The sequence below is a fragment of the Apis cerana genome, linkage group LG10, assembly GCF_029169275.1.
Source record: "Apis cerana isolate GH-2021 linkage group LG10, AcerK_1.0, whole genome shotgun sequence".
NCBI lineage: Eukaryota > Metazoa > Arthropoda > Insecta > Hymenoptera > Apidae > Apis > Apis cerana.
The window spans coordinates 11,410,275-11,433,777 of NC_083861.1; the positions used below are offsets into that span (position 1 = coordinate 11,410,275).

The 23,503-nt window shown below is 33.0% G+C and overlaps 3 protein-coding genes and 1 long non-coding RNA gene across 18 annotated transcripts in view; 2 read left to right on the forward strand and 2 right to left on the reverse strand.

Moving 5' to 3' along the window:
* Positions 1 to 22: 22 nt before the first annotated feature.
* LOC108001511 (esterase E4-like) lies at positions 23 to 3,005 on the forward strand. The gene is made up of 7 exons (XM_017062540.2): positions 23 to 310; positions 778 to 1,063; positions 1,129 to 1,314; positions 1,392 to 1,671; positions 1,744 to 2,219; positions 2,298 to 2,574; positions 2,658 to 3,005. Exons 1-7 carry the CDS (start codon positions 56 to 58, stop codon positions 2,857 to 2,859), a joined length of 1,962 nt encoding a protein of 653 aa, XP_016918029.1. The 5' UTR covers positions 23 to 55; the 3' UTR covers positions 2,860 to 3,005.
* LOC108001510 (proline-, glutamic acid- and leucine-rich protein 1-like) lies at positions 2,905 to 6,207 on the reverse strand. Its single transcript, XM_017062538.3, has 8 exons — positions 5,827 to 6,207; positions 5,306 to 5,704; positions 4,865 to 5,211; positions 4,608 to 4,787; positions 4,274 to 4,538; positions 3,991 to 4,191; positions 3,625 to 3,917; positions 2,905 to 3,531 (listed from the first exon to the last, which is right to left on the reverse strand). The coding sequence occupies exons 1-8, from the start codon at positions 5,926 to 5,928 to the stop codon at positions 2,982 to 2,984; spliced, it is 2,337 nt and encodes a 778-aa protein (XP_016918027.2). The 5' UTR covers positions 5,929 to 6,207; the 3' UTR covers positions 2,905 to 2,981.
* Positions 6,208 to 7,920: 1,713 nt separating this feature from the next.
* LOC108001483 (uncharacterized) overlaps positions 7,921 to 23,503 on the forward strand; it is a 39,912-nt gene continuing 24,329 nt past the window's right edge. For 3 of the 15 annotated variants that reach the window (XM_062080576.1, XM_062080582.1, XM_062080583.1), the window contains exon 1: positions 17,602 to 17,704. The gene's annotated coding sequence lies outside the window, so the exon portion shown is untranslated. Of the gene's footprint in view, positions 8,591 to 14,431; positions 14,689 to 17,601; positions 17,705 to 23,503 lie in introns of those variants that run through there. The other 12 variants (XM_062080571.1, XM_017062499.3, XM_062080572.1 and 9 more) reach the window with 10 other exon arrangements.
* On the reverse strand, positions 15,131 to 17,212 carry LOC133666798 (uncharacterized). The gene is made up of 2 exons (XR_009831466.1): positions 16,464 to 17,212; positions 15,131 to 15,716 (listed from the first exon to the last, which is right to left on the reverse strand). It is a non-coding gene; the product is annotated as an uncharacterized LOC133666798 (long non-coding RNA).

The following is a 23,503-nucleotide window of genomic DNA, read 5'->3' on the forward strand; positions in this document are numbered from 1 at the left end:
ATAAGATCAGTCAAGGAAATGAATATTAATTATCAGTATAATACAAACATTCAACATGTGTAGACGTATAATAATTGTAATTTTTTTATTTTATGTATTAACGATTGTTACCTCATATAATTTAAAAAGACAAAAAAGAATTGTTGGTGGTAGAACAGCTGCACCACCTCCTGTAGATGATCCCATTGTTTATGTGACGCAAAATGAAAGACAAGCACGTATTCATGGTATCAGAGATCCAAATAAAGGATTTTATGTATTTCGTGGTATTCGATTTGGACTTCCTCCAGTAGGTCGTTATCGATTTCAAGTAAGCCAAATTTTTATTTATAAATGATTTTAATAAAAATGAATTATGTATAGTAATCAATACTAATAATTCTACTAATTTTTTTATAAATAAAAAGAATATTATTTTATATGATTTAAATAAAAAAAATTATACTTTTAAATAATTTAAAAATATTACAAATGAAAATTTTATAACAAGGAGTTCATATCGAACAAATTTTTTAAATTTATAATAAATTAATCTGAATTTAAAAAACAGTATCATAATGATATATTTTATCATCATTCAAAATATAGAAATGAATCAATTTATCAATTCATACATCCTGTCATAACGATTATAATTTAATAAATATACGTATCTTATTTTGCATATGTAACAATAACAGTCTATTTAAATTATACTGATTTTTAAAAATAATTTTTCTAATTTTATTGCTGATTTTTAATGAATAAAATAAATAAAAAAAAATAATAATTTTTTAGAGACCTAGACCTTTATATTTAAAAGGTGAAATTAATGCTACACAATGGGGATCTCCTTGTCCACAACCTAATAATATTAACGGCCAAAAAATCGAGGGAAGCGAAGATTGTCTTTTTTTGAACGTATTTACACCTATGCTCCCAGATTCCAGTGATGGATATCCGGTATTAATTTGGATTCACGGGGGTGGTTTTAGAAGAGGTTCTGCTTGTCAGTATGATATGAGGAATCTGATTAAAAAAAAATTAGTAGTTGTGTCTATCCAATATAGATTGGGTTCACTTGGTAATTAAAAATTTATGTGAATTTATATATATTTTAAAAAAATATTCATTGTATCATTCATTCAGGATTTTTAAGTCTTGGCACGAAAGAATTACCAGGTAACAACGGTATATTCGATATGATGCTGGCGGTTAAATGGGTGAAAAATTATATTGAATATTTTGGCGGAAATCCGAAAAAAATTATAGCATTTGGTCATGGTACAGGAGCTAGTGCTGCTTTTATGCTTGCGTTATCCAAATTATCAAAAAGTATATCACATCGTGTAAAATTCTGATGTCTAAATGTTCTATATTTTAAAAAAATTTGTATTTGTATGAATTTTTAGATAATTTTAGCGGGTTGATTGCTATGTCAGGTTCAATTTTATCTCATTTTGCATTTGACAAAAATCCTGCGTCCACCGCACAATATGTCGCTTCAAATAACGGATGTCCTACGAACAATACAGTTGAAATGATTCGTTGCCTTCAGCAAATACCAGTTGATAAATTGATACAGGTTGATTCTAACTTGGAAACTGTACGCTCTGCAATTCAAGGTTTCATATCTAGTTTGTCAACTTTACTGGGCCCTGGTCCTGTGATCGAAGGAAATGATGATGGAAGGTATTTCGTATTTTTCAAATTTTGTAATTCTTGATTTGTTATGATGAAAATGTTATTTTTTTTTTTTTTAAGATCTCTTCCTAATTTTATCACCAACACACCGGAAGATACTTTAAAAATCGGAGATTTTCCATCTGTACCATTATTGATCGGTGTTATGAATAATGAAGTAGGAGGAGCAATTTTTGGAGATTACAAAACTGAAATTGAAAATAAATTACGTACTGTTCCAAACTTTGTGAACGAGCATCTTATACCAACGTTACAAAACACCGTTTCGAATTTTGGAAATATATCCCGTTTTACACCTGAAACTTTTAATAAATATTTTAATATTTTTAACACTAGAAATAACTCTGCTCATATTGCGAAAATAGCTGAGGCTATGGGAGATTCTCTATATAATGTTCCAGCTTTTCTTACCGCAAATCATTGGGCTAAAAAATCGGAATCGTTTTTATATAGTTTCGATCATAAAAAAACTCGAAAATGTGGTAAAACTTTTTTATCAGGATTACCTATAGTAAAAGCAAAACATGCTTCAGATGGTATACAAATAAGTCATTGTATATTTAAATATATTAAGCATACTATAATGCATTTTATGGATATTTTTTTTATTATAGCTATAATAAGTCACGGCGATGATCTTGGATACATTTTCAAGGAAAACACTATTTTCGGCGAACCAACCCATTGTATCGAAGAATTAAACGAAGAAAATGAACGCGTAGAAAATATTTTCACAAATTTAATAGCTGAATTCGCTAAAAGTGGAAAACCTAATATAACGTTTTCATCTCAAAATGATACTTTATTTCCAAACATATTTCCAAAATTTTCCGATGAGATCAATCCATTCATTAGTATTACTTCAACACCTCGCATAATAGAACAATTCAGGTAATTAAAGTATAGAATAGAGATTAAGTAAATTATAACAAATATTTAAACAAATATTTTATATTCCTAACTAATTATTTCAGATACTGTGAAATAGGTATGTGGACGGGTCTTGCGAAACGATTACAATCTACTTCATGTAATTTTTTCAAAAGTACCGTGGATATTGTGGACAATACTCAAAAAGTAAAGGAAACTGTTCAAAATTATTTAAAAAACGAGACAAAAAATATGAATATCAATAGTGTAATTAAAATTAAAAAGTATCCTTCAATAACATTTTAGCAAGAAGATATATAAGTGATTTAGAAAAAAATTTTTATTACAAAATCGAAGAATATTATATCTATATTTGATATTAAAAATGAATGGAATATATATAATACATATATTTTTATTTTAAAATACTAATTTTTTGGTATATCCTGAAATAATTGTAATATTTCTTCTTCTCCTTTCTCTAATTCTGAATTTATTTGATTTACTTCAGATGTATTATTTTCTGGACTAGGATCAATGTTTTCTGTTATATCCATGCTTTCATCGTTTCTAGTGTCAGTTTGTTTCATAATGCTCGATGAGGATATTGAATCTGAAGTACCTATATTAATTACATTTGACATTGAAGTTTCATTTGCATTTGATTCTTTGCAAATTTGTAAAACTTGTTCATTTTCTTTAACATTTTCATTTTGTGTTGTGACTATCATTTGTTCTTCTTCTGTATCATCTCGTTTTTCTAAAGGATCTTGATTTGTTTGTACGATATCTATTTTATTTTGAATGTTGTTTATTATTTCACTTTTATTAGAATTTGTGATTTTTAATCTTTTATTTGAAGACGGTTCTATACTTTTATTTAGTTCAGTTTCAATGTTAGAAGAAGTTCCATCTTCTATTATTACATTATGTTCTTGCACAATTTGATCATCAGAAACAAATTCCTTTTGTATTATTCTAAAAAAAATAATATTATATATCGATAAAATTTTGCATGCAACAATTGTTGAAAAATATTTTTATATAGATATATAAACTTTTAATACTTACTCCACTTGAGTTAGTTGGATAGGTGGAGCATAAGGATGTATGATTTTCTCAAGTTCTGCCAATGCTATTTTAGCTTCTTGAACGATATATAAATTATTATCATTTAATGCCATTTCAAATATTTCTAAAGAATATTGCGTAGGTAAAGGCATTAAAGAATGTGGATTCATTTGTGAAGCTCTTAAAACTCTAAGCAATAAGAGACGACAATCAGGATATTCTTTATAAAATTTTTGTTCGGTATTACTCAAATAACAATCATATAATAAAGATATTACAATGTTTTGTACTGTCTGAAAAAAAGATAGAAATGATTATATTCAATGTTAAATTTTACAAAAAAAAATTTAAAATAAAAATTCTTACTTTAAAGAATGTTTGTTTTAAAAAAGTTCCGCTACTGAAAAATATATTTTGCAATATATCAAGAGCGATTTTACATGTATCTATATCTAGATAATGTTCTTTATCAGAAGCAATTCCATTATTTAAATATATTCCTTTCTCATATTGACTATCTCGCAAACGTTTTAAAGCTCTTTTTGACAAATTTTGTGTCTTTTGAATCTATAACGATAACATTATAATATAACAAGCATTGTATTATAAAAAAAAACAAAATAAATTGTTTTTAAATATTTAAACTTACAGTTAATAAGATACGATCTTTTTCTGGTACTATATCTTTTAATATAGAAAGAAGATATTCATCTGCAATAGTTTCTATACCTGATAATGAATTAGTATTCATTAACCAAGAGTTAAGACATTTATAAACAGATATCCTTACATTTCTAAACGGTTTGTTTCCACCAATTGTTATTTGATTTACTAAAACATTTTCAGTCCATTGCAATGTTTGAAGAAATAATTGTAATATTGTTAAACCAAATGGTATTAATTGTTCCTTAAATCTAAATATTTTAATCTTATAAATTTCATTTTAACAATAGCATAATATATAAAAATTATCATATTCTTACCCATTTATTAATGAATCTAAAACATGGAATAGTGCAATATGCAATTCTGGTAAAATTAGATATAAAATTTGTTCTTTAACAGAATTTTGATTCTTTATGTTCGATGGTTGTATTGCTAAACCTCTACATAAAACTTTTAAAATCTCATGTGGTAATACTGAATTTTTTGTGCCCAATCCACTGTAAAAATATAAATTATTTAAACAATTTCGTTTTTTATACATTATATTTAAATAATTTGTAACCTATTTTCTTACCACAACATATATGATAAGTAAGAACACAAATTTAAAAATCTTTGTTTTTGTTTAAAATAAAATTGAATAATATTTTCCTCAGATATATTGGGCAAATCTAATTTATCCCAGATATTTACATTTTCTAATTCTATTAAATTAGAAAATAATTCATCCATTATTACATGTAAACTATTACAAATAAGTGCTTGGTTATATGTCCAACAAGTGTAATTTGATTTTGAAACTGAAGGTTTAAATGAACGCTCTGTTGCTTTTGCTAAGAGAGCATAACATCTTGCACTTGCATTAACTAAATTTTTTTCGGAAGAATCAATTTGTAATAATATAATCTTTTTTATAGATATCTAAATACAAAATATCAAAATACATATGAACAAACATATTTACAAAATATATACAATACAATATATTATAAAGAAAATAAAGAAAATTGATTACCTGAAAACGTTCACAAACTTCAGGGTATTGATGTAACAATACAGCAATTAAATAATATATTGGACCACACTTTTTCTCTGAATTCAAGTTATTAATTATATTAATAAATTGTTTCACAATTTGTGTGGATACTTGTTTTTGTATTTCAGGAATATTTTTTGACTGGATTATTAAAGAGCCAAGAACTTTACAAGAAATAGATAATTCTTGTGAAGTACTATGAATGCTTTCTAATACTTGCATACTTTTTGATATCCATAATATGCAATATTTTGAAAAAATATCTTTCGAACATTGTGATAAAATTTTGTCCAAAATTATTAAACCACTATATCGAGATTGCGATTGATTTAAGTAAGTATTAATAGTGGATATGATAATATTTTGTATTTTATCAATCTAGGAATAAAAATATATTCAATATTAAAAAAAAAAAACAATATGTTTATATTGAAATATTTATCTTATATGCATATTTCTTTTATATATGTAAGAGGTTATTTTCAAATAATTAATTTTACCTCTTCTATATTAAATGGTATATCTCCACTGAAATTTATTAAATATTGTAAAAATTCATTATACTCTTTTGAATTATGATCAAAAAAATTAATTAAATCCATAATTGTTGCTATTTTACTTCTACTTCCAGTAGTCCACGTGCTTTTTACTATTTCATAAATGAGGTTAGTTTTCTTAAATTTTAAAATGATTTATAATTTAAATATGAAATATTATTCACAAATAATTATACAAAGAAATTAAATAAATATCATATCACACTCATTTAACATAATATTATTATTAATAATAAATTACTAAAAAGAAAATAGAAATTTCATTTCAGGAAAAAATATAATAAATAATATGATAAAAAAATTTACAATTTAAAAATAAACATAAATATGTGATTAATTATAAAAATATTTAATTTATATTTTAATTATAATATGAAGCAAAAATGTATATTAATATTTTATAAATTCAAAAATTAAATTTAATATTAGAGATATTTTTTATTGTTGTATGTATATACTATACTATATTTTTATAGTATAATTTAATTCTTTTTCATAAAATAAATTGAAAATTAATTGTATAATTTAATCATTTTTTCTTAAAGAAATGAAGAAGAACTTGATATTTTATGATATAGATATTAAATATTATTATTAGATATTAAATATTAAATAATTTATTTTAAATTTTTCTTTTAATTTCAATTTATATATTTGTACATATTTGCATAAATCGCGCGCTTAGTAGTAATTTGAAAGCAGTAAACACCATACTGAGATTCTTTTACGCAATGCGATTGGCCTCAATCGTAAAAGGAATTATTATGTAATTTTGCAGTGCAGTCAGCAATAACAATTTAAATATTTCTTTTTCTCTCATAGATCACGCGAATCATTTGATGCATTTTTTGTCAATCGTAATGTTTGAAAGTTTATTTTTTGTTTCAATAAAATAAATGTTTAAATGTACATATAATGTTTAATATGTACATATAAAATATATATTTTAATTATCTCATATTACATACACATATAATACATAATATATATGTATGTATCTCATAATATATTTAGAAAAAAAAATAATTATATAAATAAAAAAAAAAATTTTTTTTAATCATTATATATTTCGTTTCAAATATATAATGTAATTATGAATTTTTCTAATTTTTCCAAATCATATAAATTTTATAAAGTATTAAAAATAACTAGGAAATAAATAAAATGATAATTTTATGATATTAGAGAAACTAAGTTAATATTTTATATAAAATATTGAATAGAATAGCGCGAAAAAGTATTGGATCGTTTATGAGTCTGTGTCATCATACCGTTATTCATATGTATTACTTATTTGTATCCCCATTACTTTGATTTCTTATACGTTATTAGTTACACTTCGTTATACAAAATATCCGATTCATAATTTTCAAATAACACATAACAAATAACACATAACACAAGATTAAAATATTTAAAAATGTGATTTTTATAGTCGAAAATTTTAAAACAAATTATACAATCATTAAATATAGAAGATATATAATATGTAACTAAATATAGTAAATATTTATTACATATTAATATATTTATTACAAATATATTTTTGTTTTTTTTAATTAATTAAAGTGATTCGTATCGTTAAAAGATATAGAAAAAGATATAGAAATGTGAAATTAAACATAAATTACAAATAATAAAAAAAAAAAAAGTATAATCAATTAATATGTAATAAAAAAGTCGATTCAATTTCTTTATGTTTCAAAAAAATAAAATTTTTTTAATTAAATTAGTTCGCGATAATGGAGAAATATTAGTTTAGAAAGCAAAAATGGAGTCACGAGTAAGACGATACAAGTGAAAAAAAGAGTTGAAAGAAAACAAGGATATTTCAATTATATTCACGTACATATAAAGACGCTTGTAGGATATACAGACGCGGATTGTGTTGAGCCCTAACGCCTACCGGTCATCCTGCCTGATCAGGACAGAAGTTTTCCCCCTCCTGATTTTGCCCTGCCTCCCTCTCCTGTGCTAGCATCCTTCCTCTCGCCTTCGAGACTCGATTCTAGCAGTCGTTCCTCCTCGAATCAGTTCCCCTACCTACCGGTGTCCAGTTATGTTGTGGAGAACGTTGCTCGGGCAACAATTTGTTTGGACTTTTGTTTTGAGAGATATCCCGTAGGATCAGTCGTTCCATAAAGATTATATGGATAGTATTACATTATCGATCGTGCGTGTAGTGATCGTGAAAAGTAGTTTCCGCTTGTTTTCTTCGATTTTTCGATAACTTCGTTCAGTACATTTACATTCCAGACCCACGCGTGCTTCTTAGTACGCAGGATCAAATGCATTTGATGAATACATCCGTGAAAAACGTGAAAATATTTTTCGGTAATCAACATTGCTGAAATTAGTTTCAACGAGATTTCTTTCTGGAATTTTCAATGATCCAATCAGGAATGCGGCGCGAATCGTTAACGGAAAATGGACATTAAAGAACTATGTAAGTAATATAGTGAATAGCGGAATGGGATCTGTGCATACAGCCATATTGAAAACGATAAGTTTTCGAAGGTGATTTCGCGATAGTTAGAAAAGAAAACTATCGCGAATCGCGATTTATTTTCCACCGTTAGTGGTTTCTTTGCTTCCTTTACGGTCCGTGAGAGAGCAGACCCACCTTCTGACAGGTGGAATGTGGGGACCTAACATAGCCGTGGGGTCCGACAATCGCGATCGCAGCGACGTGAAGCGACTTGTTCAGGTACGTGCTTTTGCTTTGCCCGCGATTCCTGTCTTTTGCTTTTTCTTTCGTTGTTTTGCTTTGCTTTTGTTTTTCTTTTTTTTTTCCCCCTCTCCTCCCTTTCTATTTCTTCTCTTTGTGTTTAGTTTGATTGATTTTCATTATTTTAAAGTGGAAACGTGGATTCTAGGAGAAATATTAATTTTCATAAATATATTAATTTATAATAGTAGCATCTTTTCGAACGTAATTCGTAAGGAAACTAACCGTAAAAAAGAGTGGTTGCTCTTATCCATGATACGGGAGTGAAAGTCAAAGATAATCCGTTTTAGAATAGACTGCATATGAGTATCGTATAACTTTATCGTTTAAGGATAAGCAAATGGAGTACCACCGGATGTAAACCAGTTCTTGCATATCGTCTCGTGCCAGATTAATTTTAATACGCGTGTAACTTTAAACGCGGGAAAATATTCAACTTATGAAAAAGATTGTTTATCATTAGAATAATACACAATAATTTTCATTGACTATTTGTTTCATACGTAAACTGAATTTTTAATATAACTAATTACTTTAAAATACAATTTAAAATACAAAATATTTGCAGAATAATAGTAAATAAATAGATGAGGAAATATACGAAAACTTTAATTAAAAATTAATTTCATAACAAAAGAATATATTTGACTTTATTTATTATTTATTATAAAAATTATATCGTAATTATTCATTTATTCGTTTCATGTTATTGTTCTAACAATGATATCTTGAATATATCGAAAACATAATGAAATATCATCAATCCATAAGCAATCAACATTCTCAATAATAATTTTGAATAAAATAGAACAGCAATTTTTTAATTATTTTCACTTATTATCGATATTTACAGTTCACAACTTTAGAATCGGAAACAAAGTATTCTAAAATTAGAAAGAATAGAATGCGAGACAAAGTTTGATCATCTATTTTTAAAATCATCTAGTATAAACTAATGGACGCGTAGCTAACGCGTTATTTATTTCTTTAATATTCTCTATTACGTAATATGTTAGATGATTATTACAAATATGGTCTCATCTATATACTAACATCTGATTTAGTCACTTTATAAGTTCTCCCGGTCAGTGTAGTCGATATAGCAATTTCTAATGCGTTAATATCCAAACATGGCGTAATAATGCATCTCCTTCAATTTGAAATAAGGTACGCGTAAAAAGTGCAAATCATGCAAATTCATTTGCACGATAAATAAGGAAATCAAAAAGATCTTTCGACCATCGTCAATATTCCGTCGTCATTTCGATTGTCATTTTTTTTTTTAAAATTATATTAAACTTCCGTTCCGTATAATTGAAAGAGTCAAAAATGGCAGATTTGACTTTCACTGAGTGGTGCACTACTTTCACCGAGCCTCTCCTATACGTAAGAAAATTTCGAAATGAAAAGTTTCTGATAATCTCGGCGATGTATTTTATTTCGTTTTAATTAAGAGTAAACAAAATTTGTAAAAATTGATATTTAAAAACGACGTAGCTGTTTCTGTGTTATTTTATATCAGCTTGCAAAAAATTTAAGATTCTCTTCTAATTTTGAAATTTCGATACTGATTTCTATCAGTATCATTCGTAAAATCTTTTCCTCGAATTTCTACACGAATGCAAATATAAATATAAATCCATTTTTATCTCATTTTATGTAGCCAACTCGAGTGCTTTATTTCTTGAAACATGGTATTCTGTAAATATTTTGTAAATTTCTCCAATTTCTATACAATTTAAATCTTTTCTCATTATATAATTCTACATAATGTATTCCGTGACATTATCCAATTTATATATTTTAAATCCTGTTTTATTATATAATTCTTTAATATACTTACTCACTACATCTTCCAGTATTTCAAAATGAGCGCAGTTTTAAATTAGAATAATAAGATTTTGCTGTAAGCCAACGAAGTATTCAATTGATATTTATTCATACATAAAAAGATTGCATAGCGATAAGACGAGCGGAAGATGTTTGAACGTGATTTACATTGTTTGCACTCTCTGCATACGAATTAAATTATACGTAAATATTGTTTATTTCTGACTCGCATATTTATCTACTTTTTATACTTTTAATCAAGTCGGCATCGCAGTTCAAACAAGAATTTTTTTTCCATTGTATTTCTACTTAATCATCGTGTCAACAAGACACAAGTACTTATTAGAGAACCATTAGATTCTCTATAATGTTTTAGTTCAATTTCCAGTTAATTATTTAAAAAGTTTCCAGAATCTAAAATATCTGAATATTAATACCAACTTCTCGCCTTGATTCTGATTATCTAAATTATCCTATCAGATTACTCGTTGGAGCCTAGTTATATAATTATATAATTCTAACAGAGTTATAAAAATATACAAAAGAATATTATTTTCCTTCTTTGTCAAACGCGACCAACTTTGAAACAAGTTTGCCCCCATATTTCCAAATAATCATTTTTTCCATAATCGCGATTTATCATCGGAGAAATAAATATATTTTATCACAATTACTCTTTTCCTTTCGACTACTTTTTCCTTTTTTAACATTACTCTCGTAACAATAACACAATGTATCGCAACAACACGAATTTTATTTCTTCGAAATAAAACCCACATCGTTTATTATCCTTGCGGGATGAAATAACGTTGTTGATTAAATCACATTATCAGAACCTGACCTTAGCCAAGAAGCAAGGTTTATCAGTGTTGAATTAAATTATCGTGACACCGGTTATATTAGATTATTTACCTAATACGTTATTATCATTCATCTAAATCCCATAAACTTCTGCCGCTAATTCTAATTTCCTATTTATTTTTCAGTTTCTGCACATTTTGTATCCATTATCGAAAAACGTGATTTTGGAAATTTCCACGACGAAACAATGGATAGAAAAATCCACAGCGAGCAGTCGCAAGCTCAAGGATAAGTCACAATTCACAGTGACCTTCCAATTTGGCTAATCGTCCTACGGGGTCAACTCGATTACGCGAGGTCACTGCTCCGTCCGTATCTCCTCGTCCTCCTTCAGAGAATAGAATCCCGAGAGTTATTCTTTTCCCTTTCTTTCTTCCCTATTCTACTCTCGTTACAAAGAAACGAAAAGAGAACATAGTGTGTTGCGAGTGTCGAATAACTCGTTGTGAAAATATAGGGAGGAAGAATCGAAGCTTGGAGGAATTTTTGTAAGAAAGAATCTTTTTTCCACAAGTATCATTCTTAGAGAGTTCTTCGCAACGAGAGAGCAAAGAGTTGTGCTCATATGTGTTTATAATTGTTTTATAATTGTATTTTCGTAAGAAGGAGGAATCTTTTTTGGTCTCGATCTGGACGAGAGAGGGGTTTAATTACAAGTTACGATTACGAAGAAAATGTGTTTTATTTGTCGATAGTGTTCGATAGATGAGGTAGATTTTTTAGGAGAATCTTGTCGATTATGAAAATATACTTACTTTTTTCACGACGTCTACGTTTTGTTTCTCTTGGTTCGCTTCCTCGTTTATTTTTACGGCGCGTTGTTCGTGAACTTCTTTTGCGAGAAATTTAAAGATAATAAATTTCTGCAAATTTCTTATTGTTTTATTCGATATAAAAAGGAGAGGAGAGAAAAAATTTTGTTTGTTTCAAAGATTTTTCTTCGAAAAAACTTCTTCGTTTTCTTACTTAGAAACAATTCTTTGCGAATTCTTTCCCACGTATTCAAGTTTTTACCATTGAAAATTGACGTTGGAATAAATGGCGATCGATTATTAAAATGAAACGATAAGGATTCAAGAATTTCTTTTTTTTTCTTTTATCTTTAGCAAATTAAAAGCAAAATTTCACACGGCCATCACAGTTTTTGCGCCTATTTTTGTGACAAACAATTATACTTTGCATCTTAAAGATGAATAAAAAAAGGGATATAGAATTAAGAAAAAAGTGTGTTCTATATTTCGTGTTGATTAATCTTTTCCCAAATCTGCATAAAGATCTGTTTAAAAGATGTTTTTAAAAAATTCTACGATATTTTAACACACAGGAATATTATGTAACACTTGGCGGACACTTATTAAAAATGCAAACACGAATACATTACTTCTCGTGGCAAACTCGAAATGTTAATATTCAAGAAATAAAACATATTCTTCCCTCGATGAATTGATACAGATATTCCATCTTTCGTGAGATAAATGTCGTAAAAGCAGATCGATACGATTTATCCATAAAAACTTTCCAAAAAGTCATTAAGATAGATAAAATTTCTTTCTTTTTTCATCTACGATTAACAACATCGAACATTATATGCGCACAACAATGAATACATATTGGCGAATTTTCCTGCGTTTCGAATAAGTAATCCAGAAAATGGACGAATCGGCATTTTGCAAACAAGTGGAAATCGTTTCGCCTCCGCATTAACATTCAGCACATAACCGTTATCGTTTCTACGTGCAATGCACCTCGCGTGATATTCCGCACGCGGCTCGTCCACGTTTCGCGATTTCGTGGTTTCGCAATAATACGAGTATTAACGAGCGTGCAGGTGAGCGCAGACCGGTGAGCATTAGCGACAAAATCGGTCCGTAACGATCGCGTCATGGGTAGTCGTCGAAAGATGCGTGAGAAAAAATGCGTAAAATGTATAAAAACGTTGACCGAATGGGTGAAATAAAAAAGAAAAATTAGAATTGCGCAAACTTTCGTTCCGCGATGGATGTGGTTCGATACTGTTCTGAGAGAGAATAAGTTCTTCGTAGTTGAAATATTTTCTCTTGTATTTCTCTCTCTCTCTTTAGCAACGGGAGAAAGTTTTCGAATTTTTCGTTCGAGAGAGACGAGAGTTAAAGGAAATGATAAAAATTTTAGTCCTAGCGCGCAACACTGGATTGAATATTTTAATTGAATGGATTTATTTGCAACGAAAACGTCTAATATACGGGTTTGAAATTGAATACAGGTGGAAGAAATGTCGTACGCTTTCACCAAATTACAAACGATGGACAGCGAAAGTTGTTATTCTTTTATGTCGCCTTACAAAATTCTGGGGGTAATGATGTAACGTTATGGGCTTTCTTTCGAGGAATTCGTATATCTATTTGCATACAGTATGCATCTCTCGTGGGATTTTTTTTCTTTTGTCAAATTACTTTCGATGGAGGACTTACTTTGAAGGAATGGAAGTTAACGGTAATAAAAGGGAGAGTACAATAAGGAGGTTTAGAAGCTTAGCCGATAGACGGACAGGCAGGTAGAAGAATTAAGAATTCTAGAAGAATAGGTATGAAAGAATGTTCGAAACAATGAATCTCGTGGACTTGTAGCACGTACGCGTATCTGTTATTAATCTTTTTTAACGGTTGCTTACTAAAATGACCAACCGAGATCTCCCGTATTTCAAAAAATTAAACGGAACTTATATACACGTTTATATTTCTATACGATTCTTTTTAACTGTATAGAACAGTTGGCACGGTTTTTGGAACAGAAGATCCTTCCGTTGAATTGCGAGATGTACGCTGAAAATATATGAAAACGAGGCAAGTATGTAAGCATTTAGTTTCCCGGCGCAAGATTGTCTCTACACGCTTCATCGTGCACTAGGTCTGTCGTATGTACAGGAGCGCACGGCGAAGAGACACACGGCGAGGCTGCCAGCAGCATCGAGCGAACGCATCTCATTCATTCGTTTCGAAAAAAAAAAGAAAAGGAAAAAAAAAAAGATACGCTCGGTACCAGTTCCGCCTCTATTGTTCCTGGCCGCAGAAACGCACACGAACGATCGCGCAATTTAGCCAGGTGTATGGAGTGTATATACGTGCAAGGTGGTCGGCCGTCGACCAATCGCGTGGCGAGTAGTTAGGCGCCGTCTGTAGTCGGACGCTTACGTCGCGAGCCAGCGGCACACTCGTGTCAGTTCGTCTACGACCGCCCGTGCGTGTGTGTCGTCCAAACGTTTGCTTTCCCCCTACGGTTTCATTTCACGAACGCGTCTTTCTCGCTTTCGAGGTGTTGCAAAGGTGTCGTCGAATTTCCAGTGATCGAACGTGATTGACGGACGATACGCAAGAGAGGTTAGGATCGAAAGCGTGCGACTGTACAAGGTAGGCGATTTTATTCGTAATTTATATTGCGATCGAGCGAGGCGTTGTAAGGGTGAATTTTCGTCGAATGACATGGATGTATGTTTTCGGAGTATCTTTAACTGTAAATTGACCGAGGCTTTGAATATTTGTATTTGTTTTTGGAATACGCAGCGTGTATTCTCTTGTGTTGATATTTTGAACATTATTTGCGATGAATTTTTCGCAAGCATTGCGATTTGATAAAATAGTTTCAAGTAGAATAAAGGTTATATTGACATTCGGAAATAAAAATATGCACGATACGATACGACTCGCATAAAATATTAATCAAATTAGGGATTAGATGTGGAAAATTGTATGAGATGTATTCGATAAAATTGAATTAATAACGATCGGATTAGCGATTTATAAATTAGTAGAGATAGTAGGAAAGTATTGCAGATAGATAATGATATCAATATTAACGATATCAATGCGTTATTTATTATCAGAAATCTAATAATAATATTAAAGTTAAAATTAAAAATACAAACGTCATGATATATCTTCAACCATTTGTGTATACATCTGTATGCGTACTTTATATAATCTGATTATCTGACAATAATTTTATAAGATAATAACGTTGTAATGATGTTGTAACGTTGTTATGATGTAAATTTTGGGAATTTAAACGAGATGATCGAGATTTCGAATTTAATCTAATTTAAATTTGACGTCAAATTTACAAAAAAGAGTAACGAAAAGATAAATTCAGTGTGTCGTTACAATTTTCTATTTTCCTCGTTTTTAATTTTAATCCTATTAACGGCAGGGGATGCTCTTCCATTGAATCGAATAACAATATGACGTAATATCTCATTGTTTCTTCTTTATTGTGATTGATATCGAAACTCTCGATGTCCTCGAACGATGGTGTTTTGTTTCCGTACATTTTGCTAGAAAATTTTGCAGAAAATTTTGCTCTCCGCGTAACCTCGATGTTATCGATGTTTCGATAGTCGATCTTCGTGCGTGAACATGTTAACAAGCGTTCCATTGTCCGACTAGTGATCGAAAAAGAAAAAAGTTTCATCTCTTGTGGAAAAAGAAAATTATTCTTCGAGCATTCGAGATATCCCATAATCTCGTTTATAAATTAATCTCGATGAGATGTCGGTGTTATTAGAGGAATCGTATATTGAGCAAATATTTTCTTTTCTTATCTATATTCCTGTGATTAGCATTGTGATATTGGCGATTGGCCAACACGAAGGCTTAGATTTTTCGATCGGATATATTTTAAAGAATTGAAGTAACACTTGTTGATTAAGATAGTAAACAACGTTAAGTGTTATAGTGAGAACGTGGATTATGAGGAAGTAATGGGGAGATAAAGATCGAGATAATCTTTTCGGATAATCGAAATGATTGGATGGGAAAACAAAATACGCGACGAAACGATTGAAAATCGGATGATCATCGAACTTGGATATTTTTTGATATTTCGAATCTTTTCTAAAAAAATAAATATTATTTCTATTATTACGGTATAAATACGCGTTAACTTTCTATTCTACGGAATAATAAGTCGAAATTCAATCGGATTCGTGTTGTAATACGCATTGCAATCGAAAAAGGAAAAGTATCTATGCCGATAATATAATAAAATCCACAGTAAAAACAAATATATTTCGCAAAATTTAATAACGATATTATTAAAATACCCTTTTTTAAACGTTTGTTTAAAAAAATTGAGAAAATTAAACGTATGAAAAAGAATATGGAGAACACCACTCGAAGATAGTATATACCTTTTTACGTGCCAGGTTTCTTCAAACGCTTAACCTCTTGTACTTTATTCGCACTCATCGCGAGCAGCGTCGGTAAAACCGTTGATTCGTTCGAATTTCGCGTGAGAATCGGACGAAAGCAATTACAGAAGTAAGAAAGGATGTGTGTGTGCGCTCGAATTACGTACGAGAATGATCCCAGTCGGATGGTAATTGATAACCACAAGTAAGATGGACGATCTTTCGGAATTATACGCGGGAAAACGAATCCTCGAATAGGAATGGATACGTGAGCGATGGTTATTAACCGTCCGATTGGTCAACGGTTGAAACGGGAGTCGAATGAAGTGCCTCGAAGTTTTTGCGAACGCATTTCGCGAACGACTTTATCGACGGAGACCGTCCTGTTTTAAGATAACGAAGGATATAAAGTGTTCTCTAATAAACGATACAAACGTACGTATTTGTTACGTGTCGCGGATACCTAGACGTAATATTGTTAAGTGCCGTTATATCCTGGAGCAGTCCAACTCATAAATATGTTGGACGATGTACACGCGTACGTCGGTTAATAACGAGCCCTAAACGCGATGATAGATCGTCTAATTGTAACGGTGGAGATGGTCGCATAATTTGTTACGGTGTGCAGCCAATAGGATCGCTACCTACCTACCTACGGAGTCACTACGCTGGAGGAAAAAAAATATTCCGGGATTATTTCTCGCACAGGCGCGCTTATCCTACCTATTCGAGTTTCATGCAGATGATTCCCGCCTTACGTCATTGGCCGTGATGTAATTAACCACGGAAGTTAACGAGCGGCGATCGCGCGGGTTGCAGCGTTGCAGGGAGCGGCGTGGATTGAAATCCATTTGGAATGTCGCGGTATTCCAGTGTTTCGATTTCTGTGTAAATCGAGTAACAACAATGCCGATTATTATAAGATAATTAACGAACGATAGGATAGGAAATTCTCGGAAAGAACGAGTCAGACGATAAGAGATAAAAGGAAAAAAAAAAACACGCAAAGAAAACGGATGACAAAGGTCTTCTTTCAAAGTCGATCGAGAAAAATTTCTTTCATCGTGTTCATCTCCGATATCCCCCCTCCCCCGCCCATTGGCGAGAAATAGCGGGCATAACTATTGTGCAAACTCCTTATCTCGTTGTCAGTCTACCGTAAACTTGACTTTACGAGCATAGCACGGCTGCGAGCGAGCGCGTGTAACTTTTTCGTGGTTTCCTTCGCAGTAAGTAAGTAAGTAACTACTCGGCTTCGTCTCGCCAACGTAACGGTTCCCCGTTGCAACCTGTCAGGCCTCGTCGCAACGGGCGGACGATCGAATCCTCTCTCCCCGACCGACTCGCATTTTTTTTTTTTTTTTTTCCCCTCCTCGAGTGGAAGTATGCCACGGAAAAGCGCCATTTTCTTCCTACCTTGGCGGGATTCCACTCGAATTCCAACGGTTTCGATCTCGGGGAGAGATGGCGCGTTAGAACGCGACGAAAACGAAACACGAGGAGCGTTCTTCCCCGCTTTGTGCTGTTGGCGAAAATTATCGCTTGATAGCTCAATACGTCGGATTCCTCGAATTCTATCGGCGATACGTACGAACATCATTCCGCCATTCTTCGAGACAATCCGTGCACAAGAACGTTTCAATCTTCCCCGAATTCCACGAATCGCGTATTATCGATATCTCGCCGCGATTTCTTTTCCGTGAATCGAGAGATGTTTTTCGAACAAATTAGGATAATATAATTTTCGAAGTCGTTCACGGTGTCGATAGAGAACGAAAGCGTTATTAAAAAATTTATATCTGCTGTAATTGATGCGTGCTATTGACGTCTCTCCGTTTATTTATCTGTTTATTTATTTCTTATATATTTATCCGTTTATTTATTTGTCGGATAATTTTTAACGACTTGCTTATGCTTCTTCTCATCTTTTTGTTTTTCTTTTTTTTTTTTTTTTGCCAATCGTTCGATTTCTATCAATATTCATCGACGAGTTTAAAATCCATTAAATTGCTCGCGTTAGATCGCGATGGAAAGGATAATTAGGAACATCGTGGTCGAAACTCGAGAAGAAAAAGTTTAGTAGCGGAGCCACCTATGCGAGACAATTACGCGAGTAGTAATTAAAATTCCTGTATAATATGCAAAGATATATTCGATTGTTCGAAATATAACAAGTTTACGAACGCGCGCGATTACCATGGCGAGTTGAACGCGCCAAATAATAATACGATTAAAAATTTCTAATTACGTTGATTAACTTTTAAAGAGAAAAAGTGTAATTAGAATTAACGTTTTAAAACGGGATTAAATGGCTCGAGGAAACCGAATCGTTTTCAGCACAATGAGTATATGGCGATCATTTTCGAATTAATTTTCCTTCGCGATTAAACGAGACTATGGATACGTAAGGAAAAAAAAAAACGTGGAAGAGTCGATTCTTCTAGGTAGATCACGCGAGTCATTAAGGCCTGGTCCTCTTGCAAGGATAGATTCAATTATCGACCGTTTAATCCATTCAATTCTCTCGTCCGTTTTTTCCTCTTCTCCGTTGTAAACAATGGGGGACGAAAGGGTCGAGAAGAGAAACGATCCCCGTCGGTTCTTATTTTTTTCCATTCATTTCACAGAAGAGAATGGAAAAATGATCGAGCACGATTTCGACGATCCGTCATTTCCTAACGAGCGATTAATCCAACTCCCTCCCCCCTCCCCTCCGACTCGCTTCCTATTTCCGAGCGAGGACAAATTAACGAGACGATTGGTTCGAGGTAGATAAATCTGCATTTCACTCGAACGCTAGCATCACGAAGGTTCAACGACTTTCTCTTTAATAGAGGTTTTTCACGCCAAGCTTTTTGGCCACGGTCTCTCGATTTCCTGTTTACCGTTCTCGCCTCGCGAACGAAGAAAGCGTCCTATTATTTCGTTCTGCGCGATATAATTCGAATAGGCTTTGGATCTGGCTAAGGATCAATGGCGTGGTGAACCGATTTTCACGGTTCCGCGATTGGAAAATTTAAGCAAGAAGCTGGAAGAAACAACGTTCCCCTATTTTTAATGTTTATCAACCGACTTGTGTAACTTCGTGTTGGAAACAAAAGTCGATTCGTCGCAGACGTGACAACCGAGAAGAACACGGTAATCATGGAAAATACGAGGATACGGTAAAAATAATCACGTGGCATAATTGTTTTCCGTAAACGTGTCGTAAAACGAAGGCGAAAAGTGCACGGTTCAAACGTTTACTTGAATGTATCGCGCGTGAGGATGGCGCAAGGTCCTTGTGCGCATACACCCGTTACACTACGCATGCGCGGTGTCCACGCAGAAAATATCGGGGCTATCGTTACGCCTGATGAATATTTGAACGTTTCAACCGGTACAGGCGTTGCTTTACCGAAACGTGTGACGTATTCAACTGCTACTTATTAGTCCAGTGTGTTAGGCTCTATATATTTGGTCTAGGGTCTATACTATAATCCGGCGGCAGGAAGAATTTTATTGCAGGATCGATACGTATTTGTGAAGCACACGTGGCGTATGAAGGAACGTGTCCGAATTAATATTTTCAGTGCGTTTACGGTTCGAGCGACTGGGCAGATGAGAAGAATTGTGATTTCAATGCCGATAAGAATTTTCCTGGTGCATACAATGGAAACGATCGATATAAAATCTGTATCCGTAACGAGATTCATCTTGTACGTTAGTCTTCGTATTAATTTTGCACCGTTTGATGACGTGTTAGATTAATAATATATCGTGCTTGTTAAAGATATCGTGCTTAGCAAAATAATAATTCTTGAACTTTGAATATAACATCAGATTCTTGTTTTTTTAACCACTGGACTTGCCTCGTAATTATTATTATACAAACTTAATCGTTCGAAAAATTTATTTTTCTTTGCAATACTGATGACACTTCTTTTTGCTTCTCATCGCATACGAGATAACGATACTCATTAAAATTTAATTAGAGTTCTAACTTCGCATAATTGCTTTCTAATAGTATGTATTATATATCAAAACAAATTTCGAATTCAACAGATTAATATTTTAGCATATATTAAGCGATATTTACTTCTCATTCTCGTAAAATGACATAAATTAGATTTATTGTCTCGATAAATTTTTACGAATAACATTTATTTATATTGTCATCGAAGAAAAACTTTGACGCATTAGTACGTCATCCTAGATGTAATCCCATTACATAATTCAACGCGGACGAATCGAATATCGGTCTCGCTTATTAAAAGCGTAACTTTACGAATGACGAGTTTATCGTTCGCTCATCGTCAGGTGCGATGCTCGAAGATGTAACAACGATACGACGTTTGCAATTGATACGAACGTAGGCGTAGCTTGTTTTTCGAGTCGAGTAGGTTAACGAGATTTCCAGTTGAAAACCGGAGGAAAGGATAAATAACAAGAAAAGAGGTTACCGTTCGACTGGTTCTCTAAGATACCCCTCTCCTCCTCCTCCCCTCCCCCTCTCTATCGCGTGCAAACATTTCGATCTTTCTTCACCTATACACGCTCATGCTCCACTTTTCACGGTGCGCGTACGTAACCGCTAGTGATGGCCTCGAGTTCGACATACGCGCCTTCGTGTCTAGATCAAATTCAATCTCAAAGATTCGTGTAATTTTTTGTAAATCTCTATCAAATTTTACATATAGTTGAAACGCGTCGATAATAATTAATGAAGAATTCGAATCTATATATTTTTTTGATCCGTGATAAGAATCGTTAGAAATTACGAATCGTAATCCAGAAATAAAATAAAGTTTTCAATAAATTCGAATAATATTTATTCGTAACATTCGATATTTCTTATATCTTTACCTTCGCCAAATTCTTTCTATACAATCTCGATAAATTTTTATTCTCACCTCCCACTTCCGCATTTCTGACTCTACTGAAACGAATACTCGCGACACGCTTAACCCCATCACTATCAGATATCCACCACGTAAGTTCAAGTTCTACCAGTTTCCTTCAAAATAGAGTAGCAAAGGAATCGGGGAGCGAGAGAACTCTGTTAAAACTCTCTTTTTCCCCCGGCGGTGAAAAATCCCGATATATATATATTTTATATATATATATGTATATGCATTGTAGGGTGAAAATCACTAGACTCGGGGATCGGCTTACGCCGCAGGACATAATTTGCGCAGGCGCGGCGACGACCGTCCTTTAATCCAATGCTCCTTCGATCGATTAATGATCGAGAAAACGATCGTGTCTGCTGGCGATCGTGTACGCGCGATGCATCGGGGTGCATTATGCATTAACGACGTGGGACGGATGAAGAGCGAGCGAGAGAGAGAGAGAGAGAGGGAGACGCATAGGCCGCAGCACCGCGGGACGTCGTATTACGCATTTTTCTCGATTACGCGATGAAGCCGTTTGCTATCGACCTCGTACGCGTTAATTTATTCCAGCGGAGGGACCTCGCCGGTGATAACAATTTCCATCTACTCTCCCTTCCTTCACATCCCGCCAACGAATCGACGCTAAATTGAAATTGCCGAGCACACCATTTTTATCCAGCTTTTACACGCGTTGCTTCAACCAGGCACGTGTTATTTTCTTTTTTTATATCGCGGATGTGCCTACTAATTGTTCCATTGCGAACCAAGAAGGGGGAATTTTTCTCTCTCGAATTACGAAGATTGAAGTTTTCAGATCCAGAGATCGAATCCTCATCCTGAAATATTTTATAAATTGTGGAAAGTAAGGATACAGTTAGTTAGTACAGTAGAATAGCATCGAATACGAAAAGTTGGTTTTTTCGAGAATACTTGCACCTGCGCCGAAATGCGACGAAGAAACGATAAAAGAATACGGCCTATAATCGGAGGCTGCGAAATTATTGGCCCGGACAGAAGGTACAAATGGCCGCGCGATTGTCGAGGCTGTTGACAAAAGATAAGTGACCGCGTGTGCGCAAGCGCGGAAGTAGCGCGCTTGAAAGGGCAAACTGCAGGGTGTGTTGTATCTAGCAGCGTGTATCGTAAGTCTTCCACGCGTCTTTTTTTGCTTTCGGCTCGTGTATCACTGGATCATGATTCAGCGATGACTAACAGGCGGGGATATATAAGCCCGGGATCGTTATGCGAAGACGCTGCTGTGTATCGCGCGTTAGTTAGTTGGATCGTTAGGTCGGACGATTAGACGTTAGTTAGTCCTGCGTTTGAACGTGTACTTGGATGCATGTAACGGATACGCGCGGAATATATTAATAAAATTCGTGAGACGTCTTTACGGGATCGAGAAGAAAGGAAAAAGACGAACGCGAAAGTTGAAAAAAGAAATGATCGAGAGCGTTTTAATAAAAACGTCGTGTCATATCTCTCTAGAAATATAGTAATTTTTTTCTATTATTGCTCGCTTATATCCATGGGTTTATTTTAATGCATTGGACGGGTAACTCTAATTAGATATACACGCGCATGCGCACGCACGGCCTCGATCTATGCCTCGATCTCGATGATGGAAATCGAAAGCATCCTCGGGGAAATTAAAACGAGGATTCTTATCGATTCTCTCGTGGAGCGCGGGAAAACGTTCCCACGGTTTTCAAACGATGTTAATCCTGAATTTTCATCGGTTAACCACTCGCTCGCTCGCCGCGCCGCAAGTCGAATCGCCATCAACGTCTTCTCCCCGTGCATCTTTTACGCCCCTCCATGAAATCCAAATTAGCTTGGTGGAAAATTGACGGTGGAATCCCCTCCTCGACACAGAAATACCGTTTCCACGGAGCCGGTATTTCGTAATAGGCGGAATAGAATTTTCGAACGGATCGAGATCCGTTATTTGGAAGGGAGCGAAGAATATTCCGCTATTCTTCTCTTTGTATTCTCCAACGATTTCGAGAGGGCGCGATTCCTTCATTTACGCTTGTTGCTCGTTTTTTCGTCGTCGATCGAGAAAAACTCGTTCGTCCACTTTTTCTCTGCGAAACTATTTTATTTTTTTCTAATAGGATAGCGAATAAACACGTACGAGAGAAGAGAGAATCCGAGATCGAGCGG